General features: G+C 44.4%; 5 protein-coding genes across 5 annotated transcripts; 4 read left to right on the forward strand and 1 right to left on the reverse strand.

The window, feature by feature from the left end:
- Positions 1-624: 624 nt before the first annotated feature.
- LOC129592937 (uncharacterized) lies at positions 625-5709 on the reverse strand. Its single transcript, XM_055489094.1, has 3 exons — positions 5020-5709; positions 3652-4592; positions 625-1990 (listed from the first exon to the last, which is right to left on the reverse strand). Exons 1-3 carry the CDS (start codon positions 5520-5522, stop codon positions 912-914), a joined length of 2523 nt encoding a protein of 840 aa, XP_055345069.1. The 5' UTR covers positions 5523-5709; the 3' UTR covers positions 625-911.
- Positions 5710-6412: 703 nt separating this feature from the next.
- On the forward strand, positions 6413-9283 carry LOC129592935 (major facilitator superfamily domain-containing protein 1-like). The gene is made up of 3 exons (XM_055489092.1): positions 6413-6808; positions 7484-7958; positions 8360-9283. Exons 1-3 carry the CDS (start codon positions 6516-6518, stop codon positions 9026-9028), a joined length of 1437 nt encoding a protein of 478 aa, XP_055345067.1. The 5' UTR covers positions 6413-6515; the 3' UTR covers positions 9029-9283.
- Positions 9284-9644: 361 nt separating this feature from the next.
- On the forward strand, positions 9645-11139 carry LOC129592965 (ELAV-like protein 2). Its single transcript, XM_055489124.1, has 4 exons — positions 9645-10142; positions 10299-10453; positions 10624-10783; positions 10868-11139. Exons 1-4 carry the CDS (start codon positions 9932-9934, stop codon positions 11068-11070), a joined length of 729 nt encoding a protein of 242 aa, XP_055345099.1. The 5' UTR covers positions 9645-9931; the 3' UTR covers positions 11071-11139.
- A 1136-nt stretch (positions 11140-12275) lies between these two features.
- On the forward strand, positions 12276-15139 carry LOC129592882 (major facilitator superfamily domain-containing protein 1-like). Its single transcript, XM_055489021.1, has 3 exons — positions 12276-12689; positions 13362-13836; positions 14323-15139. Exons 1-3 carry the CDS (start codon positions 12397-12399, stop codon positions 15001-15003), a joined length of 1449 nt encoding a protein of 482 aa, XP_055344996.1. The 5' UTR covers positions 12276-12396; the 3' UTR covers positions 15004-15139.
- A 109-nt stretch (positions 15140-15248) lies between these two features.
- LOC129592881 (uncharacterized) lies at positions 15249-19669 on the forward strand. Its single transcript, XM_055489020.1, has 5 exons — positions 15249-16083; positions 16680-16756; positions 16888-17315; positions 17922-18275; positions 18880-19669. Exons 1-5 carry the CDS (start codon positions 15383-15385, stop codon positions 19381-19383), a joined length of 2064 nt encoding a protein of 687 aa, XP_055344995.1. The 5' UTR covers positions 15249-15382; the 3' UTR covers positions 19384-19669.
- Positions 19670-22415: the final 2746 nt, after the last annotated feature.

Below are 22415 nucleotides of genomic sequence, written 5' to 3' on the forward strand. Positions count from 1 at the left end.
ATGATCGTGAAACACGAAACCCATTAAAGCGCAGCGGCACTTCTGTTATACTGGAGCGTTGCCCTTTTGTGTGCTTCCGGAGTTTGACGCACGCACCGCATAAAAAAACCTCTTCAAGATATCACAGTAATTGCATGTGCCAATACCAATAGCAAGATATCCAATTACCGGTCCCGCCGTCCACAAACTTTCCGATAAAAGTGCGTTCCAGCTGTATTGCCGTAGCTGTTCGTTTCATAGGCAATGCAAATATGCGATATCATGGAGACTTTTTCAGGTTATCCGTGCGTCAGTCTCCGGACGCACGCAAACAGGTCTGGTTTATCTTTAATTTCTTTTTCAAGCAATAGTCAATATCGGCATCGTTTCTCCGTGTTACAAACCGGTTATCTATAGGGAAAGTAAACGCTCTACAACATCTTGCTTTTAACATCTGCAACGACGGAACACAGCAATAGTAGCAGTAGGACAGCCCTGCATTCTTCCGTACTAACACAGCGAACGAGGAATTCACCGATAGTTTTTTTGCAAATTTGGATGAGAACGGAAAATCGGAAACCATGTGAATGCGAGTGGCCGTTGGCGCCACTATATACTCGCTGGGGAGTTCATAATATGCCAGCATTTTTTGCGGCCGTACACGTATGCATCGATTATCAAATTTCACTGCCGAAAATTCTGAATTTTAAAAAAACAAAAAAGGTACGCGCAAAGCGCAGAAAAGCTTAATTGGGCACGACTGCAAATATACGTTAAAAAAATGCTGACAGTAAGCGCAAAAAGGGTGCTTTTGTATCACATTAAATGGCTGCATATCAGTGCAGAATCAGCTCACTTGATTGCACGGTTAACGTTTAACGAAATTCGCCGAATTCCAGCAACTGTTTCACCGTGATCACAGCATACTAATGTTACACTGGTGTTTCTTTCATGTTGTCGAACGGGAAACTTCTGAGTAACAACGGTAGTTTGACTGGTGCGTGCTGACCATTCTGTTTGTTAACTGAGTCCGACCGGAGAACGCACCGTCGTTTTTTCAGTCTACTCGTTCGCGGACTGTGCAAGGAATTCGGATCAGTTGGTACGGACTCTCCCGACCGATCATTATCCAGGCGTAGTTCTTTCGTTCGCGTTAAAAACATTTTTACCCTCTCCAGCATATCTATGTCGTCTTTGCCAGGAATGACAGCCGCAATGATATCTGTAGCGGAGGAATTGTTCTCGATTTTCTCCAACAGCTTTTGCATGGTCTCGTCCTGGATAAGATAACTGTGCGCGCCGTGCACGGTAATCTCTTGCAGAACACACTTGTTACATGCGGAATGCTTTCGTCGGAAGAATTTAGCGATTTGCCAGCACGCTTGCTGTTGGTCGTGGTTGAAGATTCCGCGACCGTACGCCGATCCTTTAAACAGCAGTTGTTCGGGTAGACTATATTCCAACAGCTCGTACAGCGTTGTCAAAAATTTCAACATATCAGTTGGCAGCGATAATTCTGTGGTTTCCGGAGCGTTCCGGTCTTGTACACCGAATGGCCTCAACAGGGGAATAGTAAACGTATTTGTGCCGTTTTTGGTTAGTAGAATATTGGCCAGATTCACACAACGGCTCGCCAAGGCATTCGGAGCGCTTGTGCGCAAATTATTCATCAGCTTAAAATGTCCAGGACACAGAAGAAAATCCTCCTCTTCCTGTGTTACCGGGACTTCCGCTAACAGCTGCAAAATGCACTGAGCTATCCAATCGGCTTCTGTCCATTCGTTTTGAGAAAGACTGAATGGGGCGATGTAAGGAATTCTTCTTTCTGTCCTTTGCGACGGTGTCGTGGACAGGGCAGGTGTGCTACCAGGACAACAAGATCCCGTAGTTATAGTCGGGGAAGACGGTGCAGTTTCTGCGTTATTATTGACTGGGTTATTGGCGCCGGAATGGCACCACTTCCATTCACACAACCAACAGGGGCGATAATGCAAGTAGCGGTCCCGCAGATCTACGTACAACGAAACAGGTTAATTTTAATTGGTTCTGATAGTATGAGGAAAATACATTTTGCTATAAGAATTATTTCTGGATTCAAACAATGAACATTTTACAACAATGGGCGGTTACTCCCACTGTGCAAGCTCAATGGGCGAGCCGTCACAAGCGTTACGCAAAACCTTTCGTTTCCGCAATGCTAACGGAAAATCTGGAGTGAAGGTTTGAAATGTAGTACTACTGTATGAACTTCAACGTGCTGGTGACATTTTTAGTTTCACCGCGTTTTCCTCAGTATTTATTTCAGGCTGGGTCATTATTGTTTCGTAATGGTACACGATGGTGTCTTTGTTTTGGAGTGGGTTTACAAATCGCGGAGGGTCACCAGTTGATGTAAAATTAGGATAACAAGAAATGGATGCTGCAGTGCAGCATTATACTTAAGGACCATGAAGGAAGCAGAACTTTTTGTTGTATTCAGCGGTCTTATCTTCCCTGTCCTGGCTTAAGCGGAGTTACTACTCGTTTGCACCCCTTTTGCTAGAAAAAAAGCCATGAAGGGCTCGTAAACAGTTCCATAGTGTACGTTACTGCTTTCAATGCTAAGAACATTGAACTACACTGATTTAAACTCAAAATGTGCGCGCTATAACCGGCTGTTGTGCTATCACCGGAAAAAGTTTAAAAAGTCAAACGCGTCAAATAACTCAGCTATCGACTCGAACTTTATGAAACTTTCCCATATGGTAAAACCACATATGAAGGACATTCTGAACCAATATCATGATGTACTCTTAAAAAACAAAGGTGCAGCGAATTTTCAAATATTTTAAACTCGTATAACTCGGTGAATTTACTTCGGATGACCTTTATTTTGGTTCAGAATGTGTACAGGAATTTACTCCATAAGATGGAGGTGTCAAACTTAAAACAGGAGGAAAAGCTGAGTTATTTGATCCGTATTTGTAACTTTGAGAAATTCAACTTTTTGTGTTGGGCCAGATAGGCCGGAGAGCAACTTATTCTTGGTGCGACTGCTGCGTATCCTGTTGTGTCCTGGTCTCATCAGGTCACGTATTGTTCAGCTGAGCAGGAATGGCTTTCTGGTGCTGACTTGTGAGTCAAGCGCAAGCAGGGAATGGTGATGCACATGCTAACAAGGCAATAAATCTCATTGTTCTACCTGATCATTTATGACAGAGTGCGCGTATTCTGATTCTTATACAAACACGCCTGTCGCTTGTTAGCTTCTTGTGGCTTGTGGTCAGCAAACTTGCCGCCATCCGGAACAGAGATATTCTCCTCTACTGCGCAGTATTAAACCCTTGTTAAAGATTTCTACCCTATGACAGTTTTTAAAATAACTGCTTGTCTACAATTTTTTCACAAAGACGTAATTCACATCAGTAGATAGAAAAATGAATTCTCTATCGATTCCTGTATAGTTTAATATTGTCTAATTTGAGTGGAAATCCACCTTAAAATGAGACTGTAGCAGTTGAACGGTAACTGGTTGCAAAACAAAACAAGATGTAGAAAGCGAAGCACTTCTGCATTCTAACGAGCATGGGTATGCTGATACAGTACTCGGCCGCAAAGCACTACTTTGTACACTGTAGTTTGGATTGCATCGGCGATTCGGCAGTGTGGTACTATGAAAGTATAATTGCTGACCTGAGCACGTTTTGCATTCCTCGAAATGCGACCACTTCTCAATATCTTTCCAGCAAGCGTTCATTGCAAAATGGCAGGCCGGTAAGGCTAGCAGCGAAAGGAAATCAGCGGCTGCCAGGATGTGAAACAGCAGTGAACCATGTTTTTCCGCCTGCACCAGCACTTCATCGGCATCGGCCACCATGGAATTCAATTCGGAACTCCAGTCAAAACTAAACGCTACCATGTACACCACGAACGAGCACAACTGCAGCAGGGTGGCCATCCACATACCCACCCGCGTCATGGTGCTCGCAATGGGCACCACGAGAAAATGCCCCACCACGTACAGCCATTCCGCGACAAACGCCAGCAAATTCTTGCCACATCCTTTCGCACGATCCGCCGGGGTCTCCGCTTTGCGACCGTACTCTTTCTTAAATAGCACCACCATGAATACGGCAATAATCACCATCTGGACAATGGTAACCAGCACCAGACAAGCATAGTTGTACAGAAAAAGCGACGCCACATGACAGTAGCGACACATAATGTACAGTTGGTTGGCCAGCACGCCGGCGTAGTTGCACACGTTGGGCTTCAAGAGTTCTGTTAGTTCTTTCCATTCGATGTAGTCCTTCTCCGCCAGAAGCCGGTTGTTAGCGGAACACATACCCGGAAGATGGTTAACCGCCGGGAAATACTTGGCGATGGAGAAGAAGGCAAAGAAGATGATGATCCATTTCCAAAACGGCGGCGGGGTTCCCTGTGATGCCCAGGCTAATGCGGCCAATAAAAGTTGGATGACTAACTGCGGAGCCGATTCGAATTTGATTTCATCCAGCTGGGCTTTCTGTAGGAAGAGCAGCTGGAAAGTCGGGTCGCGCTTGTACATATACGTATCACGGAATTTTTGAGGATCCTCGCGGTGTAATTTAAAGTCCTTCATAAAGGCGAGTGACCTGCAGAAAGAAATGAAACCATGTTTCTGTGCTTATTGCGGTTGCTGTACCGAAGAGGGTCTATAAGATCACTTAATTTCGCATTTCCTCGTGGCAGCTGAAGAGCTTATCGAATTTCTTTTGGATTTCAAAAACTTTGACTTTCTCAATAACTTAAAACTGTCATTTTTATACAGCTATAAAAAAATTGCCTATTTCGCTTTTTCCTCTATTTTAGGACACTCTTTGTGTACACGTTCCACACGGTTACGGGTCACGACCGAGTAACCGTCGACTGGGAACGCTTCTGCGTAAACTGTGGTCTGTGGTACCAAGTGCCTCATTTCGTTTTCATTTTGTTAAATAAAGGTTTTGCGTTAATTCGAGGTTTTGCAAAACTATTATCATCAGTGCCTTAATAAACAAATAATAAATGAGTACCTCATACCTGCAGAGAATACTTAAAGGGTAAATTTCACAAAATCGCTTTACGTAGGCCTTCCTTAACCACTGCGGTAAATAATGCTCCAGACCATATTCCGGATCCAGATGCTCGCTTTCCGACGGTACCAGCGTGATGTCCGTATTAGTGATGAGGCGGTCCGTCACGCGTGACCAGTTTAGTTTGATATTCGGGGCGCCTGCCAGGGCACTGCGGCAGAGGAAGCGGATAAACGACACCACCGACGGCAGGATCACAATCAGCGACATCACTATGCGCCACTCGAAGTGGATGCGGTACGGGTTTTTTATCCACATGTGGTATACATCCCATACATCGAAGGCAAAATCCAGCACCATTAAACCCAGAGTGCAGATCAAAAAAGAGGTGACGAAGGTGAACAAGGAAAGGTTCAGCGGATCCGACTGCAGGCCAAGGCACCAATGTGCCATGGAAAAATTGGGAAGCAGCGGCCGGCAGATGCCCCGGATTACGTCCCCGTGAGCCATCAGAGAAAGAAAGGGAAAGAGACCACTTTAAAAAAAATGTAATAGACAATAAAACGTTATCTGTGTTTTTCATGTGCATTGTGCGCGCGCATGATGATGAGTATCACATAAAAGCATTTTTTATGCGCTAACAAGAGAAGTTGACTATAACGTGCGATGCTGATAAAATAGCCCACCTTTTTCGGAAAAAAACTAGAGATTACCAGTGGTATTCGTAGTTTAATATTGCGCACTCGGTGTATAAAAGACGTCAGTTGTATGATAAAAGTACTTGTCGGCTGTGTGACTAATATGTATAAACCATGATATAGTATTTAACATAGTATCACCAGTTGAGCTCAACGTCCCCTCCGGGATGCCTCCAGGCTGCTCGAGCCAGTGCACATGAAACCGGCATCTTTTTGACGAGTGACTCCAGTCGTCCAAGTCAACCAGTTCACGTTACTAGTAAAATATCATATTTTTTGTCATTATGTCGTCAACGTGGTTCTCAGTGTAGTCTCCGAAAAATCAGCAAAACTAGTAACCAAGATACATTTAATTTTCCCTTTACTAAAAAATTATTGTTAATCTGCCCCTCATATCTTTATTTTTAGAATTTTTTCTTGAAAGTAAAAATACCATAATTTTTGGGTTTTGATATCGTTGGCTCATTCTTAAAATTTGGCAAATTTTAGGCAGGCAACAAAACCGCACATATTCTGAAAAAATATTATATCTTCACCGTAAAGATCTGAGACACTTAACGTTGATTATTGAAATTGCCCACGGGGCGCAACATTCAGCAGCCGTTTGTATTGTACTGTAAATAGCACATATCGCCTCCAGTTGCCGGCTTGCTGTAGCGGTACCTGGCTTTTCCTTTGCCAGACGCACCGACAGTGGGCTCCTACCGTGTTTGTTGTTATTCCACCCCAAAAAAATCATAATCAATCATTTATCCAAGTTCGACTCGTGTTATACATTTTTAAATAAAATCAACGCCAATACAGTATGGGAAAGGAACGCTGGTTTATCTTGTTCTACTGTTGCGTTGTGAGCTTCGCCGTGGATTTCTTCTACGATGAGCCGTCAGCGTTGGTGCAACGTTTAACCGCGCAATCGGTGTACTGCGTTAATGGGACCGACCAAGCGTGCCTGCATCTGGATATGGTGCAGTTTAATTCCTTCTTCTCTGGAGCATCGTGGGCCAGCGCCGTAGCGGCAATCGTGGCCGGTATCTGTGTCGATCGCTATGGCGCAATTACGCCGTTGTGGCTGTCGATGGGATTCCTTTTTGCCGGCTCGTAAGTGTTATCCGCCATCCGGCAAAAAAATATTTAAAACCCAGGAAATTTAGTTCTTCGTCTGGGATGTAAGTATCATGTTACTATTAAATAACAAAACAAAGATTGTACATATGAACAGAAATTTTACCCTTTTTGAGCAAATGTTTCTTTAAACAAAAAGCTGTAAACCTGTCAAATTTTGGCAAAAAAATCTGTCTAGTGATTTTAAATTCATTTCGAAGGATATAGTTATGCTCACTACGAATAGTAATTGACATTTATAAATACGAGTATGTATGTTAATTAAAAAATGGATCCGGATCCCAAAATACTAAAGCCATTTAAAACATTTTTATTTGTTTTATGCGTCAGTTATCATTAATATATTCTGACAATTAAATCCAAACAATAAGTACAATACAATCTATAATTAAAAATAATGAGAACCGTGTAAACAAAATGTTTCGCTACAAATTCGCTGCGCCACAAACTAAAGGAAGTTCTTAATTATTTTATCTGTGATTCAAGTTAATTCCAGTGTGTTATATCTGAATTTGAAAAAACAAAATTTGTAGAAAACACATTTTTGAATTATTTTTTTTTATGAAGCATGAACCGAGAAATGAAAACATGAAACATTAAGTTTTTTGAAACATGAAATATTTTTTTTTGATTTATTAAGATTTTTTGCAGTGTAATGTTTGCCGCCGGCAGTTACGCTGCCTCAAACTCTGGCGCCTTCGGCTGGATGCTGTCCGGGCGTATCCTCTACGGTCTCGGCACCGGGGCGGCGGTGACCATTTGCCACCAGCTGAAAGCCATCTGGTTCCAGTACGACGAGCTGGCTGTCTCCTTCGGCCTTCACATTGTCGCTGGGCGGATCGGCAGTGCGGCGGCCTACGCCATTATCGGCACGGCGGTGACCAGTATCGGCCTGTCCAACTGTCTCTGGATCGGGTGCGGTGTGACCGTCCTGGCGTGTGTGGCCATCGTCGGCCTGGTCAACCGGGAAGAGAGGATTATCGAGAGCGGGATCCCCGTGACGGTCACTAAGGCCAGCGAATCCTTCCGCACGCTGGATGGGCTTTACTGGTGTTTTGCCGTGGTTGCGTTTCTTATGTACGGGACGGTGTCGACCTTCACCGCCAATGGGGTGGCGCTCGTTGCAGTACGTAGCGAAAAAGCTGCTTTCGATATAGAAACTGCTACCTTAGAAAATAAATTTGCACGACAAAAATCGAAAATCTACCATAGGCTGATATGCGTAATAATTTATATATAACCGCTTACAAATTTAGTTACGCGAATGCGAATAAAATAATAAAACACGCAGTTTTATAATTACTGTACATTAAATATTCTATCGAAAAGATTCACTGTCAGATTAAATTAAAATTAATTGTACAAATAATCAGGATTGATTACAAATGCCCGAAGAATTCGGTGTGAGCTTCGATTTCTCAGCGCATTTCCATAAATGCATAAGTAAACAGTTAGAAAAACTGCAGAAAGCATAAATTGTTCATAACTGCTCGAAAGCCTAAGAAATCAAAACCATGATCGTTTTAGGATGTCTACGGCCGCACCGAGACGGTCTCCAGTCTAATCGTCGGCCTGGTGTACGACATCAGCCTAATCACGCCCTTCCTGGCCATCTTCCTGGATAAATTCGGGAAACGCGACTACTGGGTGACGTCCAGCAGTATCTTCCTTCTGGCCGGGCTCCTCTTCTTCCTGATCCCCGCTTGTCCTCCCTGGGTTCTTCCCGTTTTCATTGGCATCGCCTACTCCATCTTTCCCACGACTGTCTACAGCTCCCTACCTCTCATCGTTCCCCAACGCTCCATGGGCGTGGCCAACGGGGTTATCAAGTTTGGGCAGTACGCCGGGATCGGGAGCTTGACACTGGCTGGAGGAGCGATACTGGACCTCCTACCGACGAACGATAACCGGCGTTGGCTGAATTTCGCACTGTTTCTAGCCGGGATGGCGGTACTGGCTTTGGTTATTGCCGTTGTGATCAATTTCTTGAATGCCAAGACCGGAAAGCGTTTGACGCCGTCACAGCGGGAGCGCCGTCAGGCGGCCGATATTGAAGAAGTCACGCCCATCAGTGTGGATTTCGGGGTGGAGCGGCACGGGAGCGTGGTCCGAGAGACGGTCGAGGTTACGAGAAAAATCTCACCGGGTTCGTCGCTAGGCTCGCTGCCGCCGCCTCAGCGCGTTTCCATTTCCTGACTTCCCAAATCAAAACGCAGAAAATAACGCTTTTTTTTCTGGATCGTGCATTTGCAATGGTGATAGATTGGTGGGTGCCGTTGTTGAAAATGTCGGTAGGATATTTATGATACGTGTGAGTTTAATAATTTCGAAATATGTGTGTAGTTTTGCGAGTATATTGTCGGCCAGTGTAAGGCTTGCCACCAGTCTGTTGTGATGCGAACTCTATTTTTATTAAGACATGGATTTTGTTCATCCGATAAACTAGCCTAATAAACTTTAGGGTCTTACTCGTACAGAAGCAAATGTTTTTCTTCGCCAAGGAAAACTAGTATTGCGGGACGCAATATTGGTTTTCCAGCGGCCGGTTTTTACTTTGGTGCCAGCTCAAAGACATCCACACCCAAAAGTGTTTTTCAGTTGGTGAAAACTTCAAAGCGGCAAAGGTATTCACTATTTTCTTAGGAAGGAAGCCGATTTTAGTTGACTTTATCATGTATAGGTAGATAACAAAGTGTGAGTATTTTTACCGGGTACGAATAGTTTAGTTTATCCTGCCATTTATTGCTTTTTACTGCTGTTGTAAAGCTATAAGCTGGTGGGCAGAAAGAAGCTTCGCTTCTCAGTAAAGCCGATACATCCTGTGTCGTTATTGGTTGTCGTTGGCGCCCAGCCCCTGAACCGATGCCCGCGTAGCCATTTTTCTCTTCTCATTTCGAACGCGCGCTACAGGTTTCAGAAGCCTTCATTTTCCGAACCGTGTCGATCTGAACTTTCACTGCGCGTTGAAAAATAATTTTCAATAGTTTTTGACCTTTGAGCTCAGGTTTTCTGCCTTAGTTTTTACAGTCTTATAGGTTGATTCGTCTTCTGGCTATTTCGAGTCTTTCCTTTCCAGTTTAAGCCGTTTAGTGACGTGAAATGGCGACCCGCAAGTCCTTCCTGCCACGTGACATTTCGGGAAATGCAAGTCAGTGCCATACTGCCGAGATCGACAGATGCCGAGTAATCGTCAACTATCTCCCCGTCACCGTCAAGGAGCCATTTGTCGAGCAGATCTTCGGCACGAGGAAGATCCTCGGTCAGCACGGCGAACTGCTGGAATGCAGAGTAATTCGCCGTCGGGTGCACGGTAAGAGAGCGCGTCTGCACACGGAATTCAACGTATGGCGTTCACTATATACTGCAAAAGTGGATTTGAGGCCGTTTCTTCGGGAATATCGAGTTCACATGATAACGTTTAATAATAAATAAAATACCTTAATCGTAAACGGATGTGGAATTTCAGGTGATCGGATTAGTCGCGGATACGCATTTCTGACGTACAGCCACGAGGACGCGGCCGCTCGGGCGGTAAAGTTGCTGAACGGGTTTATCCTGCTTAACAGTGGCTCGCCGGAGGATGTCGATGCAGCGGGCGATCGCAAAGTGAAACAGCTGAAGGTAGTCTTGGTGATCGGTTCAGCACATACAGGATTCTATTGACAGAAAATATGACTTTACGTTTTCTTAATGCAGGAATATCTGTAATCTTAAAGCTGTTAAATTTCAATTACTTTACGATGGAGTTAGAATTTTATGAGTGATATTGGTTATCTTGCTATTTACCGCAGGTATCCTTCTGTCGACCCTCGGACGCCGAGCACCAGAACACCAACCTCTTCATCACTGGCGTTCCGTGCGAGTGGGAGCTGGAGGACCTCCGTGAGCATTTCGGCCGTTCTGGCGGCGCCATCCTCACAAACAAGCTGGCTCCCCGCAACTGTATCTGCAGTAAGCTGACAAAATCTCGTTAACCATTTTCTAATGCTTCCATTCAGGAGCCATCAACCGTTGACCTGTTTATACCTTTTGCAGAGGGCGCTGTGGTAAATGGCAATCCCACCGTGCCGTGCGAGACGACCAACTGGGCCTTTGTCCGCTTCTCCCGCCACGCGGATGCCGTTGCAGCGCAGCGTCGCTGGCACATGCAGCAGCCACAGCCCGGACGGGGCCGCCCCCTCAACGTAAGGATCCTGGACGACGACCGTGCCGGCCTGCGCTACTTGCAGCTCCAATAAGCGGCCGCGTCCAGGTCATCTGCATTGTAGTTGTGTTTGTTTTTTACTTTACGTGTTGATATTGCAAGTATGTACCGTATCTGTTGTTGTGTGTGTATCTGTTGTTCCCGTATTTTGTTTTGTCGAGGTGCCTTGTGCGTCGATCCTTCGATCGTATTTTTTTGCAAATGTATGTATTGCGCTGTTAGCCGAGTTGAAACCGGCTTAATCACTGTATGCGATGGGATGTTGGTACGCACCTGAGTGAATAAATGAAAAGAGTATATGAAAGTAAGCAGTTTCGTCACTGGAGTAAGTGAAAGCGTATATCGCAAATTGACAGATAAATAATCTGTTTCGTAGCATGAGGGAGAAAGACTATATCAAGATATACTGACATGTGAAGAGGTGTGTCGAATCTTACTATGCGATTCGGGATCGGAGAGGGAGAATTCCAGCAAAAATGGTCAATACTGCTGGCTTGATGAGCAACTTCATGCAGACCTGGTTAGTATCTAGGTATTCTGCGGCGTCGAAGCAACGGTTCCGTGCAGCAACCCCAATTTTGCAGAGTAGTGCATTTTGTAGTACATTCACTAATATGTTCGTGTGTATTCAGTATATGACTGTATATCCATGTGCCCTTTATCAATAATGAAAAACCGGCACTTCCGCCCTCGAGAAAACAGTGTCTGCTGTTTCGGAAAGCCATGACACTTGTCTGCATGTAGGTAATTTTTACACAGAGTAGTGACCGATACCACCAGTACGCAGAGATGCGGACGAATTTGTTTCTGAATTCACTGTATCGCATGTGCAACTACACTATCCGGTGTCCCGTACCAAAACACGTATTGCTTCGTCCAAATACTCACATACGTAAAACCCTGCGTACCACCTTGATGAGAATAGGCGGCGATTTGCTTATGAAATCGACTAATAATAATTTTTTCGTTTTGTTAATGAATGTTATTACCCTGTTATATCTGTACATTGTTCTGGAGACTATTTAGATTTTCTATAGAGATAAAAACGCGTAACAGAATTTCAGTAAATTACTGTACAAGTACATGTACAATATGATTGACAAGTGTATAAGAGCTTTGCAGACTGCGCATTGTCTGAGCGTACATAGTACACTGCTGCCGGGCATTTACGCTGTGAAATTCCGCCTGTAACCACTTAATCGCACTCAGTAAACCAGAAAAATTATTTTTCACCTTCTACAGCTGATTTATAGAACAGAATTCCCCAGATATGGTCGTACGATAATAAGGAGTTTCCTAATTAAAATGTGAGTGCATAATTTCCAGCGCAACATTACTTACCGTTCCCGTTGGTGGAAGGATGGCCAAGGAGCGCTGGTTTATCCTCTTCTACTGCTGCATTATCGCCTTTTCCGTGGATTTCTTCTATGATGAGCCGTCGGCGTTGGTGGCCCGTTTGACGGGCACCTCGGTGTACTGCGTCAATGGGACGGATACGTCGTGTTTAGAGCTGGATATGGTCCAGTATAATGCCTTTTTTTCCGGCATATCCTGGGCTAGCGGGGTGGCGGCTTTGGTAGCCGGGCTATGTATTGATCATTATGGGCCGGTGACACCGTTGTGGTTTTCCATAGCGCTGATTTTTGCCGGCGCGTAAGTGCATTCGCAAATTACCTACAGAAAATCGCTAATGAGAAAATGCTATTTTAAAATTTGTATGTATGTATTTAGTGACTATTTACAGTCTGTACCCTGCTAAAACTGAATATGTTTAAATTTTCTTAATTCATAGAAAATTCCCGTATGTACAGTAGATTTCTTTGTATAGATTTGCGCACTACGTTGAATTTTGTCACTTGAACCGCTTTTACAAAATTCGTAAAAATTGCTGCGTATAATAAATTTGCCTTTGAAAGTGAATTCAACTGGTGCTGCCTTATTTCGAAATGATAATTAAAGAATTTATGTACACATAATCATTTTTCTTTAAATATTATTTAACTGTTAGTTTTCTATTTGGCAATTTTTGCACTGAGTTCAGTTTTTGAATTTTCATTTGCAATTTAATAAATCTAAGAAATGATATACGAGTAATTCCTGCTCTGCTGCAAAATTGTCGTAATTCTACAGAATTCTGTATTCGTACTTCTGTATAATATCATGTGTGAAATTAAAAGAAAAGTCTTCTAAAATTTTTAAATATTCTACATTAAAGCATAGTCGATCCTGTGTTTGGAATATGGTAGAAGTAGGGTATAAGTCCGTATAACGTATATTATTTCTCCAAAAGCGAAAAAAAATTAATTTGCACCACTTTCGCTGTAGATTATTATTCGCCGGCGGCAGCTACGCCAGCTCCACCACGGTGGCCTTCGGCCTCATGTTAGCCGGAAGGGTGATCCACGGGATCGGTGGCGGGACCGTCGTTACGGTATGCCACCAGATGAAAGCCGCCTGGTTCCATTACGACGAACTAGCCTTATCCTTTGGCCTGCACATCCTATGCGCCCGCCTGGGGAGTGCGGCCGCCTACGCCATCATCGGGACGGCCGTCACCACGCTGGGACTGTCCGGTTCTCTGTGGATCGGGTTCGGGGTGACGTTGTTGGCCTGTATCGCCATCGTCGGGCTGATAAACCGCGATCACCGCATCCATGACAGCGGCATTCCCAGTTCCATGTCGGGGGCGGGGCATTCCTTCCGCCGGCTGAATGGATTGTTCTGGTGTTTGGTCATCGTGGCGTTTTTGTTGTACGGCGTGGTGTCGACGTTCACCGCCAACGGGGTGGCACTCATTACGGTGAGATTGCTCTCATTGCAGTCCGCAACATTTTAAGTATTTCCGACTATTTAAAATAAAAATAATATGATATGCTAACGGCAAAATAATATTACCTCAAAATTAACTTAACGCTACTGTTTTGCTTGATACCAACATAATAAAATCAGTTATTTAACACGTACCATTATAAAAAGAACGTTTTTATTAGTTTTTTCAATACTACTGTCTATAAATATTAAAATCTATATGCCATACTGAAAAAAAGGCTATAGCACAAATAGTGTGAACAGTGAACACATGAATATAAATAATTTATAAAAAAATAAATATTAATATTATTGATGAAAAATAAATATTTACGTTATATAAAACTCGTGGCAGCCAAAGTCGAGCAATAATAATTTTTATTGAAGCGGTGATAAACGGCACTTCAAATATTTCGGCAATTTGTTCACCGTAAATGCGAAAGGATGAAATCAAAACGTAATGATTTTGCGTCTGTAGGACATATACGGCCGTTCCGAATCCGTATCCAGCTTGATCGTCGACCTGATCTACGACATCTGCCTGATCACCCCCTTCCTGGCCATCTTCATGGACAAATTCGGCCACCGCGACTGGTGGATCACAGCCAGCAGCCTCTTCCTGATAATCGGTCTGGGCCTCTTCCTGGCACCCCGCTGCCCACCCTGGGTGATCCCGGTGTTCTTCGGCCTGTCCTACGCCATCTTCCCCACCACCCTTTACAGCTCTCTCCCCCTGGTGGTCCCCCAGCGCTCCCTGGGCATCGCCAACGGCGTCCTGACCTTCGTCCAGTACGCCAGCACCGGCATCTTGACCCTAGGCGCCGGGGCCATCCTGGACATGCTCCCGAGTGATGACAACCGGCGATGGCTGCGTTTTACTATCTTCCTGGCGGGAATCGCCGTCCTGGCGATCCTCCTGGCTTTTATTATTAACTGCCTAAACGCCAAGACCGGACGCCGGCTGACACCGTCCCAGAAGGTCCGCCGGCAGGCCGTGGACATTGAAGAGGTCACCCCGATTAATATTGATTTTGTCACGGAGCCCCATGGGAGTGTGGTGAGGGAGACAACGGAAATCCGCAAATCGGAGACTTCGATGCCGGCTTCCTGGAGATCGTTCCCGTCGCGGCAAGAAGTGAGAGTGACATCGGATTTTTAAAACGCGCTTGTCTGCTTAGATTTCCGGTCGATTTGATGAATTTTTGTTTACGCGATGTGCATTTACCGTTTACCGGCATTTTAATGGATTTTGCTGCTGTGCGTTTTCGGCATATAAAGAAAGCGATGCGTTGTAAAAACGCCTTGAGCTATGTTCCGCGCAACAACCATGCTTCCGCCGCGGGCACAACAAGCGTTTTTCTTTAGCAAACCTTTACACAGACAACCTAGGTTCTTGTTAACGGTTTTACTATGTACACATCAACACATCTTCCACGCGTTACGTCATGGTAATTCCAGTATTTCACCACCCACGATTTTCTTAAAAATTCATTTAATCAATTTAAAATATAACAACCGGATAATTGTGTATATATAAAATGGGATTAAAATGGACGGTGATCGTGGCGGTATGCCTGGGCGCCATGATGGACGAATACCTGTACCAAATCCCGGCAGCCTTATCCGGGCAGTTCCGCAATTCCACCGCCTGTCAGTCGGTGTACAAACTCCTCCAGGAGGGACGTCTCCGGAAGGGGAAATTCGGCCGTCTGGAGACCGTCCCCAGTGAGCCGGTGACCCTCCTCCCGGTCCACCACACCGCCACCACCTCCACCGGCCGTACCCGCAAGCGTCACGACTACCGTCACCGCCCCACCACCGCGGAATGGGGACAGTCCCGGGATTTCCGGGCGGGAACGCCGGAGCGGGAAAAATCCCGCCGGGAGACCCCGAAATGGGAGGAATTCCGAGAGACGACCGAAGACCCGGAAGATAGGCGGGAGGATTTTAAGGCCGCGTTTACTAAGCGGTATCGTACCACGAGCACGACGCCGGCAGAGGAACAGGAGGGCGGAGAGTGGGCGGAGATTAAGGAGTCGGATTTGTTGGCTATGGACCGGGAGATTGAAGAGGCGGATAATGATCCGTGCCTGCATTTTGGACCGCTGCGGTATAACCTGCTGTACGCGGTGCCCGCCCTAGCGACGGCGGTCACGGCGCCGTTTTATCAGTGGGTGCTGCGGCGGTTTGGCACGGCGACGGTGTGCGTGGTGACGTATGCGCTATCGTTTATGGCAGTGTAAGTTGCTTAAATAATTTTGTTCTCGAAATAACGCATAGAAGTAATTTTACTTTAGTAACCTGTTTTATACGTAAACTAATCCTTGTAAGAAGTGGATAATCAGAAATACTATAAAGAATGCAATAAAACTTTATCAAACAACATCATTCTTATCAAACCACTGTGTAAACGATTTTAACCGTACTATCTGTACGAGCGTTAAATCACGGCATACAGTAGTTATAGTTTTACTGATAAAACCTTCTATGTTTAGCGTTTCAAGAATAGTTATTAGCTGAAATTAATTAACAGAACTATAACAGGAATTTTGAAAAAAATAGCTTAATAATTATTATTATAATTTTACTTGTCATAATAAAAATTTTATAACTACAATGTTGGATCGCTTAAAATTATTAATTACGATCCGTATTCATCTTAATACGATACTTTATATACGAACCAAAGAAGTCGCGATACCCGGATTATCAGTCAGCGGCTGCAATATTGTTGAGAAGTTGCTGGCAATTTATTGCAGCGTTGATAATGATTCTACAGTTTTCGATTCGTTCGTTGGATCGTTGAATTAATAATCATTATGTCATGCATCACAGGGTGGCAATGGCTATTGGCAGTCAACTTTCCATTTCAAAAGCGCTGACCACGATGCTGGTGGCTCGAGCTGTTCAAGGTTAGCGAATCAGACAGAGTTATCGCAAATAAAATCAGTCAAATATAATTAAAACCCGTAAATTAAATTCAGTTATTAGTACGAGTGTTACAAAAAAAAACCTCTTATTAATTTTCTATCACGGCATGCAGGTATCACGCGCGGTCTCAACTTCAGCGCCGCCCTGCGCATTTTATCCAAGACATCGGTCCACTACGAGGATTCCCTGTACATCACCGGTCTGATTCTCTTTTACGACATCGGCGGAGCGTTGACCTTTTGGATCACCGGCTCCCTGGGCAGTCGCATCGGGCTGACCGCCACCCTGTGGGTGGACGTGGCGGTAGCTTGTATTTCCTTCGTCCCGGCGATTATTCTCTGTGTATCGCTCCGCCGCAATGAGAAACGCGATCAGATGGCGGCGCTTGTGCAGACGGAGATCTTCCAGGATTCTCTCAACTGGCGCAAGGCACTTAGCCGACAGAATGCTCCAGCGTCCTATTGGTGGCTGATCGGGTTCTCCGTGTTTTTCGTGGGGTGTATACAGATTTTTATCGCGAACGCGCCTCAAATGATACAGGTACGTTGCAGTCAGTGCCGGCATTTTATTCGGAAATTCGGGTGTTCACAAAATCGATAAAATCAATAAAAAATCAGTTGGGCAACGATTAAGACAGTTGACACAAATACGATTAAAAACGTTTATTTTAAATCAAAATATGAACGCGACTGTTTTAATCAGGGGTTGCATACACCTACTGTACATGTATATGCAAACAAAAAATTAGATAAATCATATTTAATTATGTAGGTATGTTCAATCAAGTTAAAAAAGAAAAAAGCAGAAAAGGTTTGAGTTAAAAAAGTATACAAGTACCGATATAAGTTAGATTATGTATACATTTATGCATGTACAAAATTTTAATTGTTGTTGACTTGTTGTACGAGTATTGCAATGGGCCCTTGTGAAATAATGGGTTAATGGTTTGATTTACATAAAAAATTTTGCTTTTGATTGAAAAATATAAGAAAATGCTGTAATTATTATTTTAGTGCGCTGCACGCAGTGCCACTACTTAATATTATTTACTTCAAATCAGTTTAATAAGCACTTAAATATTTTTCGGTAGAAAAGCTGCTTCCGGTAACAGATTAAGTAATTCTTTTAAAAATTTCTCCGTTACAGGACTTGGGCTATACTGAAAATCAAGCCAGTTACGCCATCGGCTTGATTTATTTCACCGGCTTCTTACTGCCGATCTTTGCCTTCTTGGTGGATTACTGGGACCGAAAAGATCTGTGGATCGCCGTCACCGCCGGACTCCTGCTGCTCGGCTTCTCCTTTATGTACCTGCTGAAATCCCTGTCGCTGTTATGCTTCTTCATGGGCACCGCCTTCGCCATGCAGTACATTCTCATCCCAGCCTGCGTGGCCCGCAGCGTCCCCAACGCTAGCTTCAAGTCGGCCATGGACTGCCTGATGGCCGTGACGAATGCCGGGATCGCCGTGCTAACCGTGGGTACCGGCTCCGTCTTACAGGTACACAATGGTATAATATAACATCCAGTTACTTAATTCACTAGGGTAAAGAAGCAGGTGCAGTATTAGTGACCAGCTATAGGAGCTATCGGTACATGTACATAAAATAGTTCACCATGTACCGAATGTAGGTATTAACAGTTTCCAAAATACATATTCTTCGATGTTCCTCACATTAGAACGTATTCGATTTTTTTGCTGCACTGATATGCAAAAAACACTCTAGTGTGCGGCTACTTGAACAATTTACCGCTGCCGGATATCGTAAAGTTTTATTCGAGCATAATTTTTTTTATTTTTTTGCTGTACTTTTATCACAGTACATTTGTCTACTGCCATTTTTGTTTTGCAATCTATTTTCGCAGCACATTATGTTGCTTACCGCAAATATCTTTATTTGAATACAATAACCAAATTTGCGAATAATAAAGTTGGTTTCAAGAAATACATGCATAAGAGCTTGGAGTAAATTATTTTTCCTGTAGACTGGCAGATGTTTATTCTGCAAGTTCGTTTAACAAACGCGTTTAGGATCAGAAAAAGAATTGAAGCGGTAATTCACGCACACCGGTTAAAGTAAAGGAACTGTGGTTAATTTGTCCAGATATTTTCCGGGTATCTCCGCGATGCTTGGGGCAAATTCCTCCTGGTGGACACCACCATGGCCATTATCGCCGCTATCATGGTCATCATGGTCCTACTATTCGACAGCCGTCTGGGCGGCCGGATGCGACAGCGCAATCCTGAACACCCGCGCGCGCTGACCATGATGAACGACACCGTCGGCAAACTGAACTGTATGGGCCACCGCGAGCCGCACCCCCCGCCGCCACCGCGCTCCGAACCGCCCATCGCCATCCGTCCACAACCGACCCGCCTGGTCCAACGCCCCGGTATCCAGCCGGAGCACGCCCACATTGTTGACCATCCGCCGCCCCCGCCCAGCTACGACGCGGCCATGCTGCCCAAAGAGGAAGAAAAGTTTGGGATCCTGCGCAACCCAGCAGGGGGCCGGTCGTACGCCACCATTGGACGACCGGGACGAGCGCTGTCGCAGTCGTCCCGGAGCGATTCCACTTCCAGCCGCCGCTCGCAGTATGGTATATAATTTCTGATATTTCACGGACTGTCTATTGTCAACTGTATTCTTAATTCATAAACGCAGTCATATGCCACTCTGTCCTGTACAACAGAGGTTGATTTTTGACACCTCTGATTGTTTCGTCGACGTTGCGTTGTGTTTTGTGTTTTCCCGTTTTGCTGCTATTGCACTAGCTCCATCTGTCCATCATTTCATTCGTACCGGAGCGCACCGAAGGTCCTTCTAAACGAAAAATGTGTGTCAGTCTGTCGGTTACGGAAGTAAAGATTGACGCCATATAAGAAAGTAAAAAACGAAATCCTACAGTAGATTTGCATAACTGTATAACAGTCCTTGTGACGTCGGCGCAGAGCGGGAAAGTCCCGTATTCGGTTCCAGTGTAGTGTCAATCGCAGTGCAATGCAGTGTCTTTATAAGTTTATATTGCCGACAGAAGCAATTTGTGCTTAATCACAGTCAGTACTAGCTGCAAAATGTCAAAGTTATCTCGCTTGTCTGCATTTCCACCTGGGGATTGGGTAATATAGCCGAGTTAGCATTATACCCTTGGGCTTGGGGGTATCCGTAGCTAAGAATTATATTGACCCGTGCCGTGACTTTTTGTTATTTTACGCCCTGCCAAATCCAGGTAAAATATGACATCATGTTATGGGCTAAACCAGTTTTGTGAAAAGAAGGATCAGTAGTTTAACTCCCATCTTGAATACTTAAATGTGTACGAGGCGAGCGGCAACTCTTTCCCATCGCTTTAGTAAATTACCTCACTTTCCCTGCTGCATCTTACCCGTGTGCAGGCGCTCACGTGATACTTGATTTCAGCCGTTTCACGTCTAAACCGGTTTGCGGCTATAGTTGATTATGCAAACTGATAAAGAATATAGAGAAGAGCACGGCAGGCGAGATTTTATCGCCGGCTCAGTAAGCGCTGATCAGTGATCACAATGGATACGTAACGGCTTGGACTGCTACTCAGTAACGGCTTGGACTGAAAGGCCTGTGATGTCCGCAGCACCAATCGTGCCAAATGGAAGGAGACAGGGAGATCAGTCGAAGCAGAGGATTGGCGCCTTCCCTAGAGATGTGCTTGCTGTCTACCTGTTTAGAATTCTCTTAGTCTGGTTCTGTTGAACGTCTTGCTCTGCCCGAGCCGGTTAGCGCCATTGCGCGTTAAATAAAGCTGGCGCTCGCGTTTGCGAGCTGCTGCATACGATCTGTCTGTTGCAGTGTTATAGCCTCCATTGTAACTCTGCGTGAATGAATTACCGTACTTTGCACAAAATGTTCTGTCTGTCACCTGATTAATGCATTGCTGAACATGTAAACCGAGCCGTTTTCGAAACAACTAGCCGCATAAAGCAATCGCAAAGTACCGGCTGTGTTTTTCACGTGAGCGCCTGCACACGGGTAAGATGCAGCAGGCAAAGTGATGTAATTTACTAAAGCGATGGGAAAAAGTTGCCGCTTGCCTCGTACTTAAGATTTCTACAATTGTGCCAAAAAAAGCTGAAAAACGGAAAATCGACTGCTTTTTTAAGAAAATTCACATCAATTTTTTTATTGGTGCAGATTCTATAGCTACCATCATATAAAAACTTCGTAGACGTCAACGTAAGTACATGTACTGGTGTCATTTATTTTACCAGTGCGCTGTCGTGCATTTTTCGGGTTCCTTGCAGGCAAAAACTCGGATTTACACTCAAAGGAACGGCGTGCATCAGGTTAAAAGGTTTCCTGTTGTATTGACTGAGCATGTCTAGTGCATACCTGTCGTATGGATGCAATAATATGCCTGGTGTCAGAATTTCAGAGAAACAGGTGCTTAGGCTTTTTTTCCGAACGCTGTACTTAACTAAGATAATATTGCTTAAAAATTCCTGCCAGATATCCAGGAAAAACAGTTTCTGGTTTAACTCGGTGTCGCCAATGGTAGCTGTATGGCAGACGTGCATAAACGCAAGTGACAAACCGTTGACTTGTACTTGTAACCTGTTGAAGTTTGGTCGGGCCCGATGTATTTTGACAGTGTTTCCTTGTGCGGACATTGAATAGTCAAAGAGTGTATCGAAAAGAATTCCAACGCTGCCGAGTTTGCAAACAATAATTTTAACTGAGCCTTTTGCTACCGTAAAAACAATATGCAACGGTTGTCAGCTGTCACAGCGGAGCAAATGCAACCTGGGCGAACAGAATCATGCCAACCTTCTGGGGCAAGATCGCCATGGAGATCGAAACATTCATGCTGACAAGATGTCACTGTATGCCACAAACTGTGCAATATACGCACCACAAAGAATTTTCCAAGCATCATAATGCACAAAGTGTATTATATACACATTGTATATTATGGTGGTTGAAAAATGCTTTCGGGTTCCCGGGACTCCATACCAGCGAACCACTACCGGCGAAGTAATTCCACCTGAACCACATGAAACTGACATTGTTGCAATAAATTTAAGAGGACAACTCACCCTTAAACTTGTTGAAACGAGTTATATTGTCGTTGGGGAGGCCGAAAAGTAAGAATTGTAAGAATTCCTACAAGTACTGTACGTACCAAGCTGAAATACCGAAAAGCTAGCTGAAATACTTGTAGCAAAAAAATCAAGTTAGGTCAGTGGGCGTTAATTCACGTTAACCACTGCACTCCGGTATGCAGTTTACCAGATTGTGCATTTATGTAGTTACTAAGTTTCTAGTTACGAGCTTGTTTTGCTGCTTGTGCGAGCTTGGCTGTTAATATAAAATTATTTTAACTGTTATAAAACTTGGCTGCCGAGTAAGTATAAAAAAAATCGACCGCTTTTTAAGAAATTTTATCTTTACATCGGGGCAGGCGCCTTATTATTAGTAAAACAATCGTTTTTTGTACATTAACGTTAGTCGGTAATTTATTTACACCAAAATGCGCTGTCATGCATTTTTCTGATTCCTTGCCGGTGAATACTTGGAGGTACAGATACACTCAAAGGAACTGCTTGCATCAGATTTTTTGTTGTAGTGACTGCGCACGTAGGCACTCGTATGAAGTGGCTGCCGGT

Source organism: Paramacrobiotus metropolitanus, unplaced genomic scaffold, assembly GCF_019649055.1.
Source record: "Paramacrobiotus metropolitanus isolate TYO unplaced genomic scaffold, Prichtersi_v1.0 Parri_scaffold0000057, whole genome shotgun sequence".
Classification (NCBI taxonomy): domain Eukaryota; kingdom Metazoa; phylum Tardigrada; class Eutardigrada; order Parachela; family Macrobiotidae; genus Paramacrobiotus; species Paramacrobiotus metropolitanus.

Coding starts and splice junctions, on each gene's coding strand:
- LOC129592882 (XM_055489021.1), top strand. CDS start 12,397: ATGGCCAAGGAGCGCTGGTTTATCCTCTTCTACTGCTGCATTATCGCC. Junction 12,690..13,361: donor GCGCTGATTTTTGCCGGCGC/GTAAGTGCATTC, acceptor CTTTCGCTGTAG/ATTATTATTCGCCGGCGGCA. Junction 13,837..14,322: donor ACGGGGTGGCACTCATTACG/GTGAGATTGCTC, acceptor TTGCGTCTGTAG/GACATATACGGCCGTTCCGA.
- LOC129592965 (XM_055489124.1), top strand. CDS start 9,932: ATGGCGACCCGCAAGTCCTTCCTGCCACGTGACATTTCGGGAAATGCA. Junction 10,143..10,298: donor AATTCGCCGTCGGGTGCACG/GTAAGAGAGCGC, acceptor GTGGAATTTCAG/GTGATCGGATTAGTCGCGGA. Junction 10,454..10,623: donor GCAAAGTGAAACAGCTGAAG/GTAGTCTTGGTG, acceptor TATTTACCGCAG/GTATCCTTCTGTCGACCCTC.
- LOC129592881 (XM_055489020.1), top strand. CDS start 15,383: ATGGGATTAAAATGGACGGTGATCGTGGCGGTATGCCTGGGCGCCATG. Junction 16,084..16,679: donor GCGCTATCGTTTATGGCAGT/GTAAGTTGCTTA, acceptor CATGCATCACAG/GGTGGCAATGGCTATTGGCA. Junction 16,757..16,887: donor GGTGGCTCGAGCTGTTCAAG/GTTAGCGAATCA, acceptor CACGGCATGCAG/GTATCACGCGCGGTCTCAAC.
- LOC129592937 (XM_055489094.1), bottom strand. CDS start 5,522: ATGGCTCACGGGGACGTAATCCGGGGCATCTGCCGGCCGCTGCTTCCC. Junction 4,593..5,019: donor CCTTTAAGTATTCTCTGCAG/GTATGAGGTACT, acceptor TTCTTTCTGCAG/GTCACTCGCCTTTATGAAGG. Junction 1,991..3,651: donor GGAATGCAAAACGTGCTCAG/GTCAGCAATTAT, acceptor CGTTGTACGTAG/ATCTGCGGGACCGCTACTTG.
- LOC129592935 (XM_055489092.1), top strand. CDS start 6,516: ATGGGAAAGGAACGCTGGTTTATCTTGTTCTACTGTTGCGTTGTGAGC. Junction 6,809..7,483: donor GGATTCCTTTTTGCCGGCTC/GTAAGTGTTATC, acceptor GATTTTTTGCAG/TGTAATGTTTGCCGCCGGCA. Junction 7,959..8,359: donor ATGGGGTGGCGCTCGTTGCA/GTACGTAGCGAA, acceptor TGATCGTTTTAG/GATGTCTACGGCCGCACCGA.